The 21319-nt window shown below is 36.2% G+C and overlaps 1 protein-coding gene across 1 annotated transcript in view; it reads right to left on the reverse strand.

Moving 5' to 3' along the window:
- Positions 1-105: 105 nt before the first annotated feature.
- LIX1 (limb and CNS expressed 1) overlaps positions 106-21319 on the reverse strand; it is a 33207-nt gene continuing 11993 nt past the window's right edge. The window contains exons 3-6 of the mRNA XM_014056276.2: positions 9103-9243; positions 4476-4571; positions 3557-3634; positions 106-1767 (exon numbers count right to left, since the gene is read on the reverse strand). Of these exons, the coding sequence (XP_013911751.2) occupies positions 1483-1767; positions 3557-3634; positions 4476-4571; positions 9103-9243 (600 nt within the window). The 3' untranslated portion in view covers positions 106-1482. The remainder of the gene's footprint in view (positions 1768-3556; positions 3635-4475; positions 4572-9102; positions 9244-21319) is intronic.

The raw sequence follows: 21319 nt of genomic DNA on the forward strand, positions 1-21319 counted from the left end.
TCACAATAATATAGTAATATACATGATTCTTTTGTGTTATAGATAACCATAGTGCATCTGACAATCACAGTAGATCGTCTGGATTGTGCTTCATAAACAATGTATTGTGATACGGAAACAGTGAAGACTAACCAGCCAAGATTCCTGCTAAATCAAAAAATCCATTATGCATGAAATGCTATAGCACTGAATAATTTTGCTTGAAGGTCTTAAGTTAAGCAATCTTAAAAGGAGATTACAATTCAGTTGTTAAATTATCCTTGTTTCATGTGAAGCCTGATGCAAAACACTGTTGCAGGAAATATGCTGAATGATTCTAAATTATTGTTTTCAATGCCAAAATACATGTGATTTTTTTGTTGTGGTGGTGGTGGTGACAGTCAGTAAAGCTGAGATTACCTGAGAAGTGACTCCAAAGTGTTTTGGATTTTCCATGAGAACAGCACCTCTCTGCTATTCTCGCAGAGCAATCCGTATTTTTTGAGGTTTCTGTGCAATCCTGAAAATGGATGCATCTGCTTTAAAGAATCCAAATTTGAATTTCTGCAGTCCAGATCTGGTAGCTATACACTTCAGTATTATTCTGACCTTTCCAGCATTGATTTGACATCGTGTTGATATAGCAGCCAGTCTTACTGTGCTAAGTATTTACAGAACCCATTTCTGGATGGGGACTTTGAACAAAATGTGCAGTTATTTCAATTGCGGTTCAAAGATATCACTTCTTTCTCTGATTTGTAGAGGAAAATAAAATAGTCTAGCGAACAATGCAGTCATTTGATTCCTTACTCAAAGGCAACAAGCTTGATGTGTTATTTCCCTAACTTATTTAGCAAATTAGACCATAATTGGCTTCTTTCAACTACCCGAATCCCACCCCCCTTTCTTAGGTCAAAAGAAATTGATATAGATTTGCTACAACTAAGTATATTTTAAAATTATCTCATTGGTTTTTGAGAACACGTCACTATTTTTAATATGAAAACTTCATTGTTCTCTATTTAAAAAGACTAGTAAATTTACACAGTTTTGGTTTTTTGCATATTGCAAGGATATTATTTCTTTCTCAAATGAATAAACTCAATTAGTACACTGAAAGCGCTGATCAACAATACTTAACTAACTATGCTTCTTAAAGAATTTAGAAGCCTAAATGTTATTATTTAAATTAAACAGCTACTATAAAAAGTCCCTCGGTCTATTCTCAAATAGTATTATCTCAGTTTTAGGCATTGCTCATCTGATGAAAGAAGGATAAACTGAATCCTACGTCCTTTCCTTACTTCCTGGTTTAGGATTTGCTATAGTTTGCTATACAAGGAGTCCTTTTATACTTGGGATACTTTCTTCTCATCAAGGAAGAAATCGGAGACTTTCAGCTTAGTACATTACACAGTATGCTAAGTAAAGTAAACAGTTACTTCTTATTGATCTGATTAACCAAGATGCAGCCATATAATAAACCCATCTCTCAAATGTAGGCTAACGATAGCCACTGAGAGCTAGGCTCATGCGATCATCATTTGAAGAGGTAGTTGCAGAATCGCTGTACAGCTGACTCAGTGCCAGCCCAAGGATTTCTTTTTTTTCTTTGTAAAACCGCAACTCTTGCCCAGCTTTCCTTGCTTCTTCAAGCTCTCTAAGTGCCACTTGTAGCTCTTGTGATATAATGCCCGGAATTTCTTGCTCTTTCATGAGCCAGTCCAGTGCCATATGACTTCTCATCCGTTCATCTAAATTGTATTGGGAATAGTAGGAAATCACTTCCTATGACCCACCCACCCCAAAAAGAAGAATTAGGAATCAATATAGAAAATTAAACACATCCTAAAATATAGATGTTGGCGAACCAGGTAACCTATCCCACCAAAGAAACATGTCATGAACTGCAGTCCTAGTTCTGTAGGAGCTTTATGAGCAATTAAGAGGGCTGTGAGCCAGTCTGGTGTAGCGATTAAAGGTACTAGACTAGAAACTAGGAGACTGTGAGTTCTAGTCCTGCCTTAGGCATGAAGCTAGCTGGAAGATTTTGGGCCAGTCAGTCTCTCTCAGCCCTAGGACGAAGGCACTAGCAAACTACTTCTGAAAATATTGCAAGGACTACTGCAATGTCAGCCATATGACATAGGGCAGACCAAGAAAGAAAACCCACGCAGGGCTAAAAATACTTTTATTAAGGTTGGCTATAGTTTCAAAATCCTGCAGGTCTGCACTTCCTTTACCTGTCAAGGTCATCCTTTTTTTACTTTATACAAGGCAACAGTCTCTGAAGTCACCTGGAGTCATCACTGACTTGAAGGCATACCTTAAAGCCTTAGGTTAATGTATAGTAAGGACAGAATTATTTTCTAATGTCATAAAATTAGACTTTGTACTTAAAAGATCTTAAAGCTCTTTTAATTATTGCTTTTGTATTTCCATATCTATTTGTTCATGATCTCCCATTTTGCATGCTTTTTGTCTATGTATAAAATTAATTACCAAATGGTGTGCAGGCTTGTGTTAATAAGGGCTGCCATGGTCCTTTAAAAATGGGGTCTTTTATGCTAAAGAATTAACATTTCAGATGTTCATTTAGATACAGTACTATTAGAATCCAGTCTCTCTCCAAGTGGGTTCCTTCTTACTACTTTACCATCAGCAAAAACTGAAGTTAGCTGTGATTGTTAATTAATTAACAAGTAGTAATTGCTTACAGTAATAATAAAAATGTTTATTGGACTGTATGACATATTTCTCAGCGTATGTTTAATATGAAATGAATTTTGCCTACTGTTTACTACCAACATAAGCCAGAACTATCTATTATTGAAATCGGAGATTTCTTTTGTTTATTTCATTTTTTAAATGTTTGGTGTTATGTATATATGTTTTACATTGTTTATACATGTAGAGCCTATTCATTCCATCCCAACTCTTGTCCACAATTTCTGATTATACGTTTTTACAACATTTTTCTTGGGAGGTCTCCACCTCTGCATTGTATTGTCAGTGATTGCTCTCCTGAGCTGTGATGCCCAGTTCATGTCTTAGATGCAACACTGATTACAAACAATGGCCGTTGGAAAAGTGGTAAATTTAAACTAAACATTTTCTAGCAATGGAACTTGAAAATTGCTAGTCGGTTGAACCAGACCAACCACTACAACAACAATAATATATGCATGCATGCAAGCACGCGTGCACACACACACACACACTCTGGAAACAAATACTGCGGGGGCAAGACACCCCTAATAGCCCTTGGGGTATGTGTTCTATTAAGATATATAGCCTGTTGTGCTGTAAAATGGCTTCTACTGTACAGCACAGTGGAGTTGCCATGGTAACAGCCTCACAGTACTCCATAAGGGGGCTCCCTCTGGTAACGGGGAAATCCAACATTAGCACTGTGGCATGGAAGAAGGGTTGGGATGAATAAATATCCAGGCAGCGCCGGGTTTTCAGCTAGTGACTTATAAAAAAGAGGAAGTGCAGAAGAACTTCAAGTAGACTTTTCTAAAATGAATGCTGGGAATAACTGACAATCAGTATTGCATTTTGGAAGGCTACTTACTTGCCGAGAACATTTAGTTTCACGCAGGGCCTTAAGGCTTCCATTCCAGTGCAGAAGTTGAAACACAATCATAAGCTCCTAGGGGGAATGGGGTGTGGAGGGGAGATAACATGGAGAATCTGTTTTCAAGCCATGTTTAGAAAATGTAGAGTTTTATTAACAACTAGCTATTTGACAGCATTTTTTAAGTGAAATTTTTTGCAAGATTTGGTTTGCAAGCAATGGATTAGATGCAAAATTGCACTTCTGCAAATCACCATAGAAATACTACTATATGTTTTGGTCTAGAGCAGCACAAGTCTATTTCTCTGTTTTTATAATAGGTGGTTTAACTCTACAGACTTCTCCATTTAAAAGTTCATTGCAGACATTAGATCCTTTTTCTGTTAATGTTGTAGTATCATACACATTTATTGGATGTGCATCCATTGAAAAAAATGGATTTGGGGATGCTACACTATTTTATTGCATTTTACTATGATAAATTAAATTAATAAATATGTTTTTTCTCTTATTTCAGTGCAGTGGTTGTTGAAAAAATAACAGTTATGAAGCTATTGTGGTAGAACCATGAGTGTTGCAGTTGGATTGTCACGGGCCTAACACAAAAGCAAATATTTTCAATGCTCCACTATGCAAAAGTTTTGTCATTTATTCCAGTAAAACATAGTCTTCTCTGGATCTGGATATTCTATTCTTAGCCACAGGAACCCAAGAAAAATAGAAACCAAGAGCAAAGCTATAAGAGCTAAACTTTTAAAGGAAGTTTGTTCATTGGACAGATATGGTTAGAGAGATAGAACATCAAAACAACCAAAACAACCAAAACAACAATGAAACAAACCAGTACATATAAAAATCATCCTGTGTATCTTGACAATTCTGGGCAAATGAATTACATAAAGGCCATCACAAATACCTGAAATTCTAGCATTGTTTTCCCCATGTTTGATTCTAGCATATAGTGATATGCTCCAATACTTGTGCTTGGATCATCTGCATCATTTAAAGTACCCTTGAAAGGAGAAAGATAAATTAAAACTGAATTATAAAAACTCATTTGAAGTAGAAAAAAAATGTATTCAGTTTATACACCTTATTTAGGCATGAATCTTTTCCAACAAAAGCAATGGGATACTTTTTAATGTAAAGTATACACATGATATAAAAACTAGTTTAAGCCTTAATTAAGTGTGCAGGTAGTCCTTGATTTACATTCATTTAGTGACTGTTCAAAGTTACAATGGCAAAAAGTGACTTATGACTGGTTTTCACATCTCTGATTGTAGTAGCATCTTCATGATCATATGATCAAAATTTAAGTACTTGGTAACTGGCATGTATTTATGACAGTTGCACTGTCCCAGGGTCATGTGATCGCCATTTATAATCTTCCCAGATAGTTTCCAACAAGCCAGATTTGCTTAACAACTGCAGTGATTTCGTTAACCACAGTGGAGAAAAGGTGATAACCATGTGGGGCACAATTCACCCAAAAATTGTCTTACTTACAATAGAAATTTTGGACTCAATTGTGGTTGTAAATCAAAGCCTACTTTACTTTCTTAGCATTTATGCATATCTTCCTTTGTATTTAAAAAAGAGATATCACAAGAATTGTCCTGTTAGCAGTTGTGGTCTGATATAAGCTAGTTGTGGTAGATCTGTTTTTCAATTTCTCCTGGACAGCAGCAGATTTTTAAGCAAATATATTAAATGAGAGAATCTACCTGGTCTCTTCAAGGCCAACTTACCTAGCTACCATATTACTTACTTATTTAATCCATGCAACTTAGTGACTCCAATTATTATAGTAACTGAGAGAATAATAATGTAATAGATCAGAGGTGTTTGCAGGAGGAGACAAAAAAGTTAAGATGGAGGCCGGAGTCACACATTGAAAGCACAGCCCTTTTCACATGTAAAAAATGCTGTGTGTGAATGTGTGTTCACAGCCAATATAATGACCTTTGCCCCAGAAGAGGCTCTAGATGAGAAATGGAACTGCATTTCTATGCATTTCTCCCTTTCCCTCCTTTGTACACAAAACCTGGTGTGAGAAAGCTACATGGTTGTGGGAGGGATAATACCTCCTGGAACCTTCCTTTCCACTCTCTGCCTTTCTTCTTCTTCTTCCCTTTTTATGAGGGCTTTAAAGTTCAACTCAAAACTATTGTTGTAAACGGACTTGTGGAGTTTGTCAAATTGCCTGAATCAAAGCTTTAAACCAAGTGCTATTGTTTTCCATTCTGCGGCAACCATCTAAGATGAAATAGTTGCTGATTTTTTATTTCCTTTTTCTTTCTAACAATCTTTCTGGAGAAGCTGTAGAAAGCTGAACAGCGCATTGTTCCACAAAATGGTTTCTGCACTGGAACTGTTAGCAGATTTATAGCTTTGGAAATGCAAGAATGTGAGCATGCTGCTGCTACAATATTTATGCTGGCTTTTAAATATCCCTGAGGACAATGGCTTAGAACTCTGGGATTTTAAGCTTTTATCTTAGAAAATTTCCAATGAAAAAAAAATACATATTGCACAAAATGAATTTTCTTTAGAAAGTCACATGTAAATTAATAATGGCTTAGTTTCCCCAAATGTATAGCATTGTTCTCAAAAATAGAACCGGACACTTAAAAGCCCTTTTCAGGACTTGCAAAGAGGTTTGAAAAGATATATTTCTTTCACTTGCAAACCTCCTCTACTTTATACATTCACCTTAATGTTAAACACTTTCTCCATCTACCCAGAGTCATACATGCAAAAAGTTTAGTAGAGGTGGGAGAGTGTTATATACATATTTTACCAAAGGTCACCCCTTTCCAAGTAATTCCAGTCCACCTGTTCTTTTCCTATCAGAGTTTCTTCCATAGAGACGGAAATATTTCATTATGTTTGTTGGAGACTAAAGTAATATATTCAGCAGAGGTCAGCATATTTATTTATTTCTGTAACTTTTGTTGCATTATTGATTAGATTATCCACATGCTCTAACTGAAATAGATTTCTGCCCCTACTACCAATAACCGTAAGCTATAATATGGCTCCAGTAAGATTATCTTTACCCATCAATCCCAAATTCATTAGATATACTTCTATCATGATGATGGGGATGGAGAGGAGATGAGTTCATTGTCTCTCCTTCTGTTATTTTATTTTTGAATCACAGAGGTTGGCAGGAACCAAGTGTGTTTATTGGCTGTATGACTAAAATGAGCAACTTTTTCTAGTGTTGTGTTTGAATTGCACTAAATATGGCACTCATTCACTCCTTCCACATTAATTTCTGAAGTATGACAAGGCATTCTAAAGCCTCATATCACCTACTCTTGTTATATGTATAGGCTCTTATATATACATAGTTAATTGTCCATTGGAAATATTTGGAACACCAGAACCAAATTATATATTTCTTTTCTAATGTTTACTTGTGCAGCATTAAAAAACTGGAATCTTTGGCTAGCATTGAAAACTTATAAGGGTATCTAACTGAATTTTAGAACTGTCTTATTTAAGGGAAGGAATGGATTTAATGTTTAATAAATCCATAATATAAAGAATATATATATTTTAAATCCCCATATTATAAACTTGCAATTACTTGATGTTTTTTATATCTTTATAACTAGGAAACATATACAGTGCCTGTTCAAGAAGAACATAATGATTATTTTAAAAATTATCTATTAGTAAATGCAGAAACTTCCATGATGGGACACAGTAGCTGATGACAACATACGATAACTGTTAACCAACAGATGAAAAATATGGAGGTAACCCCAAATGCAGATGTTAACATCTGATTCTGTTTCTGTTTCACGAAAACTCCTGCCAACTTATTTCCTTGCCAGAGGCAGTTAAATAATAAAGAAGAAAAGATAGAAATATAGCAAAACGAATAAAAGGGCTCAGATAATTCATACTTCTGTTTTAGCCTTTGGGCCATTACTGACTTTCTTTATATTTTATAACTCATTTCAAGAAAATATATATTCTCTGAGGAAATGGCAGGGTATAACTAGACATTTTTAAGCATTTGTCTTAATAACATTAACATTAATTGATACACTAAGTATGCATGAGTGACTATTGAGTGTACATATTTTTCCTTTCATTGTTTCAATGACCTAGTGATTGCTAAAACAATATTTCTAATTCAGGGTTTTGCTTGGATTATATACAATGTTCTACTTTTTATTGAGAAGAAAATACATTTTCTGTATTGAAACTGGATAATCAAGGCACTGATGTTACTCAGAACAGATCTGGTCAACTTCCTGAGTCCTATTTTTGATGAGTGCTCTACACAGCATGAATGAGTGGCTATTAGCTCCAGTAAAATGTGGAAATTATATCCAACACATCTCCTAATCTTTTTTAAAATTCAGCTTTTCAGAATCAAATCTAATCAAAACTTTTATTTAGGTTTCGGTGCATATTTTAGTTTTTATCTTTACAGCTTTATTTCAAAATGGGTAATGGTGGTAGGAGCCCTGGTTAGCACAGTGGTTAGAATGCAGTATTACAGGCTAACTCTGTCCACAGCCTGGAGTTTGAGCCTGATGGGTTCAAAGTTGACTCAGCCTTCCATTCTTCTGAGAATCTGTAAAATTAGGAGTCAGATTGTTGGGGTGGGGTATATGTTGATATTGTAAAATGCCCAGAGAGTGCAATAAGCACTATGGGATGGTCTATGAGTCTAAGTGCTATTGCTATTGTTGTTGGGATATGTCAGAAGGCTAAATCAGAGCCCACATGCAGTTTTTGCCTCTTTTTTAAATCACTTCGAGAGCACTAGACTCCCATATAGTTCACTTTGATTTTGCCACATCACAAGCAAGATGTAATTGATGGTGTAACATTGGTGAAATATAGTATGAGTGTCTTAGATCTGAACACCTATTTTTCCACTTGCAATCAAACAAAAATGTTCAACTCTACATCCCATTGACATCACCATATCATCACCATCTTCCCATCACTTTTAAAGCCTAAACTGCAGCTCTGTTGTTTTTTTAAAAAAAAATCCTTATTTCTGCCCCCTTCCTGGACCAACAGTCCCTACTCACAGTCACTCATGCCATAGTCATTTCCCGTCTTGATGTGTTGGAGCCCCATATAGACCAACGCGCTCTACATGGAGCTTCCTTGAAGAGCATCCAGAAGCTCCAGTTGGTGCAAAATGCAGCAGCCCGCGTGGTTTTGTGTGGACACTAGTGTGCACATGTATCACGTCTCCTGCAGAAGCTGCATTGGTTGCCACTTTGCTTCTGAGTGCAATTCAAGATGCTGGTTGTCACCTTAAAAGCCCTTTATGGCTTGGGACCAGGTTATCAGAGGGACCATCTCTTGTCGGTCACATCTACCCAATCCATCAGAGCGGGGTGGTAGGGAATGTTGGGAAGCATTGTTTTATATTTGATGAGACATTCATCATTGAGGCCCTCTCATACTGCCCTTACATGAATAATTTTCTTCCTGCTTGTAATTTTATCATAAATACAGTACATAGGAATACAGCACACAAAATGATGGCTAATACTTACACTGGTGGAAGACACAGCTTCTTGGACACTCTCCATAATGAATTCCTTTGTGATCCTGCGACAAGGCAACTCATTGAACAGTGAATTGATAAGAGCCACTTTTGCAGCATCTCGTCGTGCTTCTGCCCTACTCAGGGAACACTAAAATACAAATAAACATAAGAACTGGAGCAATATTTCCCATCTTTTATAAGATGAGGTTGTCCTTATTATACTTAACACCAAAGAGAAGAATACTTGATGACCTGAAAGAAATCATTCTTCTGAGATGAGTCACCATCAGCTGAACGTTCCCACATGGTTGCCAGTTTTCACTTCTTCTGGGGTTAGAAGAAGCATTTTATTTCTTTGTAATTCATGTGGAACTGCTTGTTTTGTACAGACTCCAATAATACTCTGAAGCTTTGGTCATTCACGCATCTCATAAGAATAACTTAGACAGCTGCAAAAGGTGTTGAAAAGGTCAGCCAAAATAATTAAGGCTCTGGAGCACCTTTCTTCTGTGGAAGGACTAAAATATTTGGAGATTTAAAGTTTAGAGAAATAGAAGTAATGGTGGGGAGATGAGATTTATAAAACAGTGCATAATGAGAAGAAAAGGCACGTTCTTCCACTCAGGTGGAATATTAAAACTCAAGGCAAACACAATGAAGTTTATGGGCCATATATTGAGAAGGCAAATAGTAACAACAATGCCATACATATTTGTATGCCATGGCAAATCATAATTATCAGGATTCTGGCTTAGCAGAAAACAAGGACTAAGTTAACACATGATATCTACTCCTACCATGCCTTTCAAGTGACAATTTAGGAAGTAAAGTATAGACAACTTGGAGGCTTGTTTACAACTACAGAAGTCAGAGTGATATCATATGCACCATGATGCTTGTGCAAATGAAATTGCAATTCTTCACTGATGTTTCTTGCTTGTCCTTACAAACTTGTTCACGCTGTCAATAGTATCCCACACTAGTTCCACTTGAAACAAGTCAGGGAAAGCATCTATACCAGGGGTGTCAAACTGGTAGCTCATGGGCTGGATGCATCACAAGGAGGCCACGTCCACCCCAGCTCCATGAATGGGGAAAATGTCATAAAATGTCCCTTGATGGCAATGTGACATGACGAGTTTGACACCCATGTTTTATACCAAGTTTATTTCTTTGGATATCTAAAAAAAGCTATTTAACTATTTAATATGAATTTTATATTTTTAATTTTGCATTGTCCAGAGAGTGAGATGGGAGGTCTGAACATTTGATAAAAAGTTTTTTTTTAAAAAAACCTAGCTTGGATGGCCCAGTAGACTATAAATAATACAAGTAGACTATGAATAATTGGTTTATTGGTGTCCATTTCAAAGAAACTAATGGGCACAATCCAAGCAACACGTGCTAGAACTGCTGATTTCCTGCTAAACTAGTATTCAGGAGATTCAGGTTGAATGGTGGCTCACTACCTTAGTTATGGGAAAGACTACAAAGAACAGGTAACAAACTACAGATAGGCAGTAGCTGTACGTAGTTTGTTAGTCCTACCTACTGTTGTTTTCCAATGGTTAATTGCATAGTTCAAGAGAATGGCTAGTATTTATTTTTTCTACATTTCCTAAACTTGTCTAATCTTTTTCTGAATACCACCTAAGCTCATTGCCACTGCCAAATTTTTGCAATGCTGAATTTTGCATAAGTCTAGTTTAGTAGAGAAACTCATGCTTCAACACTCCCTTGATGCAGTGAAGACTGTTCGTTCTTCAGTGTGATTAAATATTGGTAGCATTGGTCTGTGCTTGTTATAATTGCTTGCATTTTCCCTTAAACAAAATCCTTACAAGAAAGATAAAATTCATTTTCCTTCCTACTTGCTAGTTCAATATATTTTGAAAAATCTAAGAAGCCATGTACAAAGACTCCTGAACAATCTCTGAAATTTTTCTTGCACATCTTTTACAACTTTCTTGAATTGCCCAAGTCAATGTAGTTCACCAGTTTTCTTCTATTAGTTTTAACCTTCTCCTGTGGGTTATATGAATATTTACTTTTTCAAATTCCTAGACAAAATTCAGAACTGCATGCTTTTAATAATAAACCTTATAATAGAAACCAATCCAAACAATTTAGATTTAAACCATATTTGCAAAGGCTAAACCCAGTAAAAAGGCAAGATAAAAGAAACTATTTATTTTAAGTACGACCAGCAAAGTAACAGATCAAAGAGACGGCATAGATTTAAAAGCAAATAGAAAATCTTTGCAGGCTGAGAGATTTACACATCAAGAATAATTCTTACCTCTTTTTTGAGAATAGCTGGTGACACAAAAGCTTAAGTAGTTTTGAAGATTATATTTTAGTTCCTGTACCTATGTTTTCTCCTGTGACCTTCTTAATACCCATCCTCATATAAGCCATATTCATCATTCTGGGAATTCATGAGAACTGTGGAAATCTTAGCCATTTTTTTTCCTGAGGGCAGAGGTATTTCCACAGATTGTTCTACGGAAGTGTTTAAAAAATTTGTAGCAATAGTCTTAGGTGAAAAGAATGAAGTAGTCAGTATGAACATGAGAGAGTGTTCACCCCTTTTAATTAATGGAGGCATAGCAATACAAGGCAAATCTGGCAGAGAAGCCTGGAAGAGCCAGCAAGCCGAGCGCTACTAGTCAGCTGGTGTAAGCTACTTTGGCCCATGTGGTGCACCAAAGATAGGCACGCAAGCGTCAAATAGAATGGACTAGCAATTTAGGCTGTCAGGACTGCATTGTGTCTAGCATCACTCTGCTAAATAACTAATTCCCACAACGCTATCAAATAATTTACTAAGACTGTATTAATATTATTCTCTTCCATACTAGTATCTATCTCTTCCAACTTATTACTATAACTATGTTGCTTGTATCTTTCAATTTATATTGATTTTATTTGTTTCCTAATACGATTTGATAGCTTATTAGCAACCTTGACTATCACTAAGTGTTGTATCTTTTTATTCTTGATGAATGTATTTTATTCTTCTTATGGACACTGAAAGCATATACACCAAAGACAAATTTCGTGTGTGTCCAATCACACTTGATCAATAAAGAATTCTATTCTATTCTATTCTACAGGTGAATCTCAAAAAAGAATATTAGAATGTCATGCAAAAGTTCATTTATTTCAGTAATGAAACTTAAATGGTGAAACTAATATATGAGATAGACTCATTACATGCAAAGCAAGATAGTTCAAGCCGTATTTGTCATAATTGTGATGATTATGGCTTACAGCTCATGAAAACCCCAAATCCACAATCTCAGAAAATTAGAATATTACATGCAATCAATAAAACAAGGATTGTACATAGAACAATATCAGACTTCTGAAAAGTATAAGCATGCATATGTACTCAGTACTTGGTTTGGGCCCCTTTTGCAGCAATTACTGCCTCAATGAGGGGTGGCAATGAAGCTATCAGCCTGTGGCACTGCTGAGGTGTTATGGAGGACCAATCGTCACCTTCAGCTCTTCTGCACTGTCCAGTCTCATGTCTCTCATCTTTCTCTTGGCAATGCTCAGGTTCAGGTCAAGCGAGTTTGCTGGCCAATCAAGTACAGTAATCCCACGGTCATTGAACCAGATTTTGGTGCTTTTGGCAATATGGGCAGGTGGCAAGCCCTGCTTGAAAATGAAGTCAGCATCCCCATAAAGCTCGTCTGTGGAAGGAAGCATGAAGTGCTCCAAAATCTCCCGATAGATCGCTGTGTTGACCCTGGACTTAATGAAGCACAGTGGACCAACACCAGCAGATGACATGGCTCCCCAAATCAACATAGACTGTGGAAACTTCACACTGGACTTCAAGCATCTTGCAGTGTGTGCCTCTCCATTCTTCCTCCATACTCTGGGTCCTTGGTTTCTAAATGATATGCAAAAGTTGCTCTCATCAGAAAAGAGGATTTTGGACCACTGAGCAATAGATCAGGTCTGTTTTTCTTTAGCCCAGGTAAGACACTTCTAACGTTGTTTGTTGTTCAGGAGCAGTTTGACAAGAGAAATACGACATTTGAAACCCATGTCCAGGATCTGTCTGTGTGTGGTGGCTCTTGATGCACTGACTCCAGCCTCAGTCCACTCCTTGTGAAAATCCCCAACACTTTTGAATGGCCTTTTCCTGACAATCCTCTCCAGACTGTGGTCATCCCTGCTGCTTGTGCACCTTTTTCTTCCAAACCTTTTCCTTCCACATAATTTTTCTATTAATGTGCTTTGATACAGTACTTTGGGAACATCCAACTTCTTTTGCAATTACCTTTTGAGGCTTTCCCTCCTTATGGAGGATGTCAATGACAGTTTTCTGCACAACTGTCAGGTAAGCAGCCTTTCGGATGATTGTGGTTCCTACTGAACCAGACTGAGATACCATTTAAAGGATCATGAACCCTTTGCAGGTGTTATGGCTTAATTAGCTGATTAGAGTGGGACCCTTTGAGCCTAGAATATTGCACCTTTTCACAATATTCTAATTTTCTGAGATTGTGGATTTGGGGTTTTCATGAGCTGTAAGGCATAATTATCACAATTATGACAAATCACGGCTTGAAGTATCTTGTTTTGCATGTAATGAGTCTATCTCATATATTAGTTTTACCTTTTAAGTTGCATTACCGAAATAAACTTTTGCACGACATTCTACTTTTTTCAAGTTTCACCTCTATTCTATTCTGTTCTGTTCTGTTCTGTTCTCTTCTGTTCTATTCTATTCTATTCTATGTGCTAAATAAATAAATGGACATGTATGCTGTGTTCTAGACTCCGTTGCAGTGATGTACTGGTCTAAAAGAACAAAACAATTGTAGATATTAGATGTGGCCAAGCAATGTGAAAATACAACAAACTGCAGCAGCAGATAGATACTCTACAACTATGAAAAAAAATTAATATTCAACATTAAATAGGAACTCAGAATTCTAAGTCAGGACAATGGATTGGCAGTAGAAATGAAGTGCAGGAACTGAGCATATGAGGCAAGGGTGAAAATATCCAGGCAGCTGGGGGCTAGTTGGGCAAGGTGGACTTTTCAGAAAGTTAAGGAATTTGGCAATTTGCTAAAGAAGACCAATACAGTATAATTTTAAAATAGTTCTCACCACTCAATGACAAACTGCATTAATAATCGTTACAGAAGTTACCCCTAAAAGAAATCAATCCTAACTGTTCTTTGTAAAGATAGATACTGAAGCTGAAGCTCAAATACTTTGGCCAGCTAATGAGAAGATATGAATCGCTGGAAAAAAGCCCTGATGTTGGGAAAGATTGAAAGCAGAAGAAAGGGACAGGAGAGGATGAGATGGATAAATAGTGTCATTGATGCAATGAACATGAATTTGAGCAAATTCCAGGAGATAGTGATGGACAGAAGGGCCTGGTATTCCGTGATCCATGATCATGAAGAGTTGGGCATCACTTAGTGACTGAACAACAACAATAGAAGCTCCTGCACATTTCCTTGTGATTCCCTTTTAAATCCAAAACAATTTGAATAGTCTTTTTAATGAACTCTGAATAGTTTTAGAAGGCTTCTATTTGCTCCATGGGCAATCTGTTACATGTGTCCAGCTTTAGTCTGTAATGTACTGTACAATGAGTAATACAGATATCTTGAAATCAAACCAATAAGGTAATCCCAATGAATTAAAGCTTTATTTTTTTTAATAAGATGATTTCAGGTGGGACTTCAGCATTGAACCTGTTAAATCCTTATACATTAATTAAATCCTCATTTGTGAAACTTTATTTTCAAGGGAACATGGCATGGGCCAGATTAATCAATGGAAAACTGAGTCTTTTGATTCTTGTTTTTCAGCTTTTCATGCATATTCTCTTGCTTGATATTCCTAGTATTTCCTATTTCAATCTTTGATTCCAGATTCCTCTTAAGATACCAACATCTTAGTACAGTTTCTTTCTCTTCCATAGATAAAGGAAGGATGGAACCACAAGGATCTAAAATATTTTTAATGGTAATTCACTATTTATAATTTTGAAAGCAGAATGGTTAGAAACTGATTTGAGCTAACAAGACATTCAAAAAGTGATCTCAAAAGTAAGTTCTCATATTCTCTTGTCATTTATTTCGGCCTCATTGTAAAGCATCTTCTGAAAAATGCTGCTTTTTACATTGGAATGGAATGGAAATTACGTGTCCATGTATACTGCTTGGGTGATGCAAACAATGAATTCTAAAATACAGAGGCTTATTTGCTGTACTGAAAGCTCTCTGCTTGTTCCATGAATATGCTGTTTATCAGCTGTGTTGGTCTTCTTTGTATTCCCACTAGTTTTTGCTATCCTTATGGCTACTGCCAGTTAATAATATTAGATCTGGATCCCTTTTTTAACCAAAGGGAATGTAGGGAGGTTGATCTTGCTTTCTTTCCTATTCCTGTGTATGGATCAGAAACCCACAACTACATGTATTAGATAAGGGAATATATTAACCATCACGTATAGAAATGGGGAGATCTCAGAAAAGTGTTTCATAATTAAAGAAGCATGGAAAAGATGGGAATGAGAACAGGAAACAAAAATGTTAGCATCTGTTTACACTTCCATGGGAAGCAAATGCACTTGCACTGTCCAAGGAACATAGAAAGTGATCTCGTAAGAAATAATTTCTCTTTCACAGGAATTTTGTATGTGAAAATTATGCTTTCCCACTTTCCCAATATCCTTCTTTGAGCTGTGCTTCTTCAAGAAAATCAGAATAAGCTATGACTCTTCTTTGCCCAGAGTTACTTTCAGAGAGACAGCAGAAATGAGACTGCAGTACCATGGAAATGTGATAAGGTCTCCTTTGTTTTCCACCTCTACACATAGCTAAGCTTCCTGATGGCTATTTGATTCCCTGAACCTGAACACTAGAAAATTTGGCTGTATCTATTGAAATATTTCACAGGTATAGAAATATATTTTGATTACGTAAAATGAGGCATAAACCCAAAAAGTTATAACTTGGGTGTATGATACAGCTACTCAGTTTCCCAAATTTAAATGAAACTGAAGAAAATGTGGTTCGGGGGCTATAATTGAAAGATTTTATTTGCCACAATCCTCACAGCAGCTTATATGTAGCTTGGAGATTAAAGGAAGGGTATACAAAATACCACTATATAGAAACAGAAGGTCGAGACTGGGGCCCAATTGCATGCCTTCTAAGAGTCAAGGATGTGGTTTCAGGAAGTTACCTAAGGCTACAATGAAGGAGATGAAAACCATATGTTCATGTATTTTAGGTGATGATTGTCCATAGCCAGTGAATTAAAGAATTCTTTAAATCACAATAATCTGAGAATAATAAAACTGAGCTCTTCCTAGTATAGAAATAAATACATATTTATGTAAAAAGATCTATTATATATCTCAGAGCTTTGTAAAAATATATTTTAAGTTAGAAGTACTTAATTTAAACACTGCTTCAGCACTGTTTCATTTTCTAATTGTGAATGAATCATCGGGGTGAAAAGGGTTAGGTTATCAGTACTAAATAGCTGGATATTCAAATAGATGGAGGAGAGTGAAAAGAAGGGACACAATTAGTTTGTGTGTGTGTGTGTGTGTGTGTGTGTATGTATGTATGTATATATATATATATATATATATATATATATATATATATATATATATATATATATATATATATATGCATGCACGCACACACACACACACACACACACACACACACACACACACACACACACACACATATATATATATATATATATATATATATGAAACTATTGTGCTATATAACAACTCAGGCACTTCTTGAAAAGAGTAGGCTTAAAAAAATCTGAAGACAATAAAGGGGGATAGAAAATTATCCTGTAGTATATCTGATAGAAGTAGTCTTAAGGTTGTTCATGTAGAATATTTACATTTTGTTCCTTAATATATTCATTATGTTACCCTCCACCAAATTTTGTTTTATACATTTATATCTTGTTCCCAGAAACTAAAGTATTATATCCTACTCTTTTCCTGAGATGAATTTTGTTTTTTAAATCGGGTATTACTATACAACTAGATATATGAGTTTCTACATATTGTTAGGTCTTAGAGTGATCTAAGGATCTTTACCTACAAAGTTTGAGTTAATAGTCAGGTTTTAATTGCCTTTTGAAGAGAAATCTGATCAAGGAGAAGGTTGAGAAGGCAGGTGAGTCCCGATGATGGAAGGAATTATCAACTTAAATCCAACTGATGTCAGGCAGCACTTAAGCACATGCCAGCAAAGGTATTATTTCAGGATGTCACTTTAAAGGTAAAGGTTCCCCTCGTACATACGTGCTAGTCGTTCCCGGATTCTAGGGGGCAGTGCTCATCTCTGTTTCAAAGCCAAAGAGCCAGTGTTGTCAGAAGACGTCTCTGTGGTCATGTGGCCAGCATGACTAAATGTCAAAAGTGCACGGAACACTGTTACCTTCCCACCAAAGGTGGTTCCTATTTTTCTGCTTCATTTTACATGCTTTCGAACTGCTAGATTGGCAGAAGCTGGGATAAGTAACGGGAGCTCACTCCGTTACGTGGTGCTAGTGATTCGAACCACTGAACTGCCGACCTTTCTGATCAACAAGCTCAGCATCTTAGCCACTGAGCCACCATGTTCCTATAATCTCTCCCTTACAAGAGCTATAATTAGCATGATTTGGTTGTTATTTGTTTCAATATGTAAATTATATTGTCTGTGTTTATATTTGTCATTATTTAATTGTTGCATGTATCCCAGAGTCACATTTTGTGAGATGGGCAGCTGCATACCCTTAATTAATTAAATAAACAAATAAACAAATGCAAACTTTAAGATGCCTTATGAATCAATATTCAGCACTGATACTGATGAAATCTTGTAGTGTATACAACTTTTGCTATCTGGTAAACAAACATTCATGCTATTTATTCTTCACAAGATCTTTTGAAGTTGTGTCTAGCAGTTGCAATCAACTTTAGATATCATTGCAGATGTTCCCCATGTTTTGAGACAGTGAATTTTGAATATGCCAGATGCTGGTAAATTCTGGTGGGATCTAAAAGACCACATCAAACACTATGTGAAAACTGAGGCAATTCACCCCCCTTTCCCTTTGCAATGCTTGAAATGCCTGAACGCATTTTCTACCTATCTCTGAAAAATATGGACCACATGATTGGTTTCTCAGAAATCAATGTCTTGAAAAGCATTCTTTCAGCAAATAGTTAGATTTGCCAACCCACCTTTGAATGCAAAAATCCTATGTGTTTGGAGACCAAGCCTTATGATTAGTAGTATAATAGATCACGGGTAAAAGTCACTATTACATTTTTTCAAAATTCCAAGATTGGCAATACCAGTTTTTATTGAAGGTTTATTTTTTGCTCCAATGGCATAACTGAAATGCTTTTGCTACTTAGAAAAAATAATCTTCCTGAAATTATAATTTTTTGCCTAACTCCAAAATTGTTTGAAAAAATTCGATGGATTACATACACAACCTAAACATATAGTGTTAAATATAAAGCAATGCTTCCCAACATGATGCTGTTAGGTCAACCTATTAAAACATGTGGTCTTTTCTTTGTAATATTACTTTCACTTCTCCCTAGCAATTTTCAATTGCAAGCATGCAAAGGTTTAACAAGTTCTAGAAACATTTCTTTTTTTGCTGCAATAACTTTAACATGCATTTAAGATTTAAATTGAGCTAACTATTGGCTACTTTTCATTTTCTTAGCTGTAATACAAACTCTTAATCTTATATTCAGGTTTCCTTTAATTCATCTAAATAAAGAGCTGAACTTTCTCTTAGAACATTATTTATCATGATCATATTTCAGCTAAAATGTGAAACAGATTGCATTATAGTCAGTGGCACCTCAACTACAGCATATGCTCTGAATCAACTTTTCCCATCAATACATTATATTATTGTAAATCATGTCAGATTGATTTTGGAGTAAGATGTTTGATTTTTTTGAAGTAAGATCATATTTACTATTTAATTGTTCATTCATGAGATTTTCCTGCATTGACTTATTTATATCTAAAAGTTTCCCTTTTTAATTTATAGCTCAGTGTACTGTTCGTATAGAAGATAAATGCATGCATGATGATACTTATCAGCTGTTGTTGTAAGTTTGGATCCAGTTAAAATAAATTTAGGTCCCTAGTCGAGGACCTCTGAAATAAAGCTCTTGATCAACTTTCTAGGAACTTCTTCCTGCAGTGTTTTGTAGGTCTGCTGCAGCTGTGTCACATTCATGGATATGGATAAAACAGTGAGATACACATGTAGGCTTTCCGTATAGTGTGGATGGAAAGTTACTCACCACTGTTTCATTTATAGCTTAAGCTTTAAAACAAAACCTTACTGATTGGCTAGCACAATTTCTATCTGTCTGAAAGTGGCTAAGTAAGTAAAAACAGAATATGAAAAGGATGGGGGAGGATTGTTGGATTAAAAACAGAATATGAAAGAGGAACTTTTAGTAATATGTGAAAAAAAGGTGAAAGAAATCCCATTAGTCACAGTAGAGCATCAAGATGGTTCTGATCACACTTGTAAATGACCTCCGATGGGATAGGAGTGGCATTCTGGTTATAATACAATTTGAAGTGTTGACTCACTTATAAATCTCTACACGGTTTAGCAATTGGTAACTTTTGGGATCTGCCTGACCAGTAAAATCTGGACCAGTTTGCATGCTCCAAGTTCCAGCTGTAAAAAACTGTCATCCTGTGGAATCTAGGTGGTGTATCTCCTCTAAAACTTCACATGGTTCATATAGTCTTGGCCCAATTGAATCACTTCTTTCAGCGGGATAGGTCAGTGTAATGATTTACTCCTTTGTAGTTTATTCCCAATTACTGTATATACTCAAGTATAAGCCTAGTTTTTCAGCCCACTTTTTGAGTTGAAAAAAGCCGCCTCGGCTTATACTCGAGTCAGTGAAAAATTTGCCCGAAATGGAGGAGAAAAAGGGGCAGGGCCATGCTGCTGGGTGACGCTCGTGAATGGCCCAGCGCCCCTGAGTTTCCCCTCCCTCTGTGTCAGTTTGCCACGCAGCGTGCACCGCACCATCCCCCCTCCTCACGTTCTAATGTAATGCAGGGCTATCTTACGATTCCCCTTCCTCCCCCTCCTGCCGCTCTGCAACGATGTCCCACCTCCTCCTTGTTATGGCAAGCAGCCACATAGCGATGTCCCACCTCCTCTGGTACAGTGATCCAATGATAGGAATCACTGTGCCGTGTGTCATAGGAGGCGGGACATCATCATCACAGCGGGACATCAGCATCATGAGGTGAGTGAAGTATTTCATTGAATACACCGGTATTGTGTGATAATAATTTGTTATGCAGAGCAAATTTTTACAATGGCTACTGTATATTTAATGGGCACAGGCAGGCTGTATATGTTATTCAATGGGCAATGGCATTATTGGTATCTATTTTTATTTTTGAAATTTATTGGTAGCTGCTGCATTTCCCACCCTAGGCTTATACTCAAGTCAATAACTTTTCCAGTTTTTTGTGGTAAAATTAGGTGCCTCGGCTTATATTCGGGTCGGCCTATACTCGAGTATATACGGTATTATAATTATATTGAATTGGTTATTCTCCCTAATAAATAGCTACTTACTATTTTGTATTTTATTACTTTCAAAGTTGTTTTAATTTAAAGCAGAAATTGCTTTTCGCTTTGGTTACACCTGTGTTTGAGACAACACATAGATTGATAAAGAGGTAATTCTTGTGTTGCTTGATAAAACAATAAAATCACCTCTGAGATGGGATTCCTGATTCTAGATACAACAAATAGTAACTTTTTGTATATAAGCTCATATATATATATATAAACATCTAGAATGAATTTAAAACAGATACATGTCTAATACCTAGTAAACATGCCCACAAATGATGTAGGGTAAGAACTTTTAGTTTAATGTCAATACTAGTTGAATTTTGATTAGAATTCTTTATTTCCTAAATGTTAAAAGAAATTTCAAAACCTATTTGTAATTAAAGATAAATTGAATTTCTTCATTTTATGGCAGTAAACACTTTTGTGAGTGACATTCTTATTGGTAAAAAAGCAAAACCATCTGCTAGAATAATGAATGGATTGACATCAGGGTTCAGTGAAAGGGGAGCCAAAAGCTTATCAGATAGGCCTCTGCTTGCCCTCCTGTATAGTAAGTGG

This window comes from Thamnophis sirtalis, unplaced genomic scaffold, assembly GCF_051295495.1.
Source record: "Thamnophis sirtalis isolate CommonGarterSnake01/CBP01778 unplaced genomic scaffold, rThaSir2_p1.2 scaffold_5, whole genome shotgun sequence".
In the NCBI taxonomy this organism is placed as follows: domain Eukaryota; kingdom Metazoa; phylum Chordata; class Lepidosauria; order Squamata; family Natricidae; genus Thamnophis; species Thamnophis sirtalis.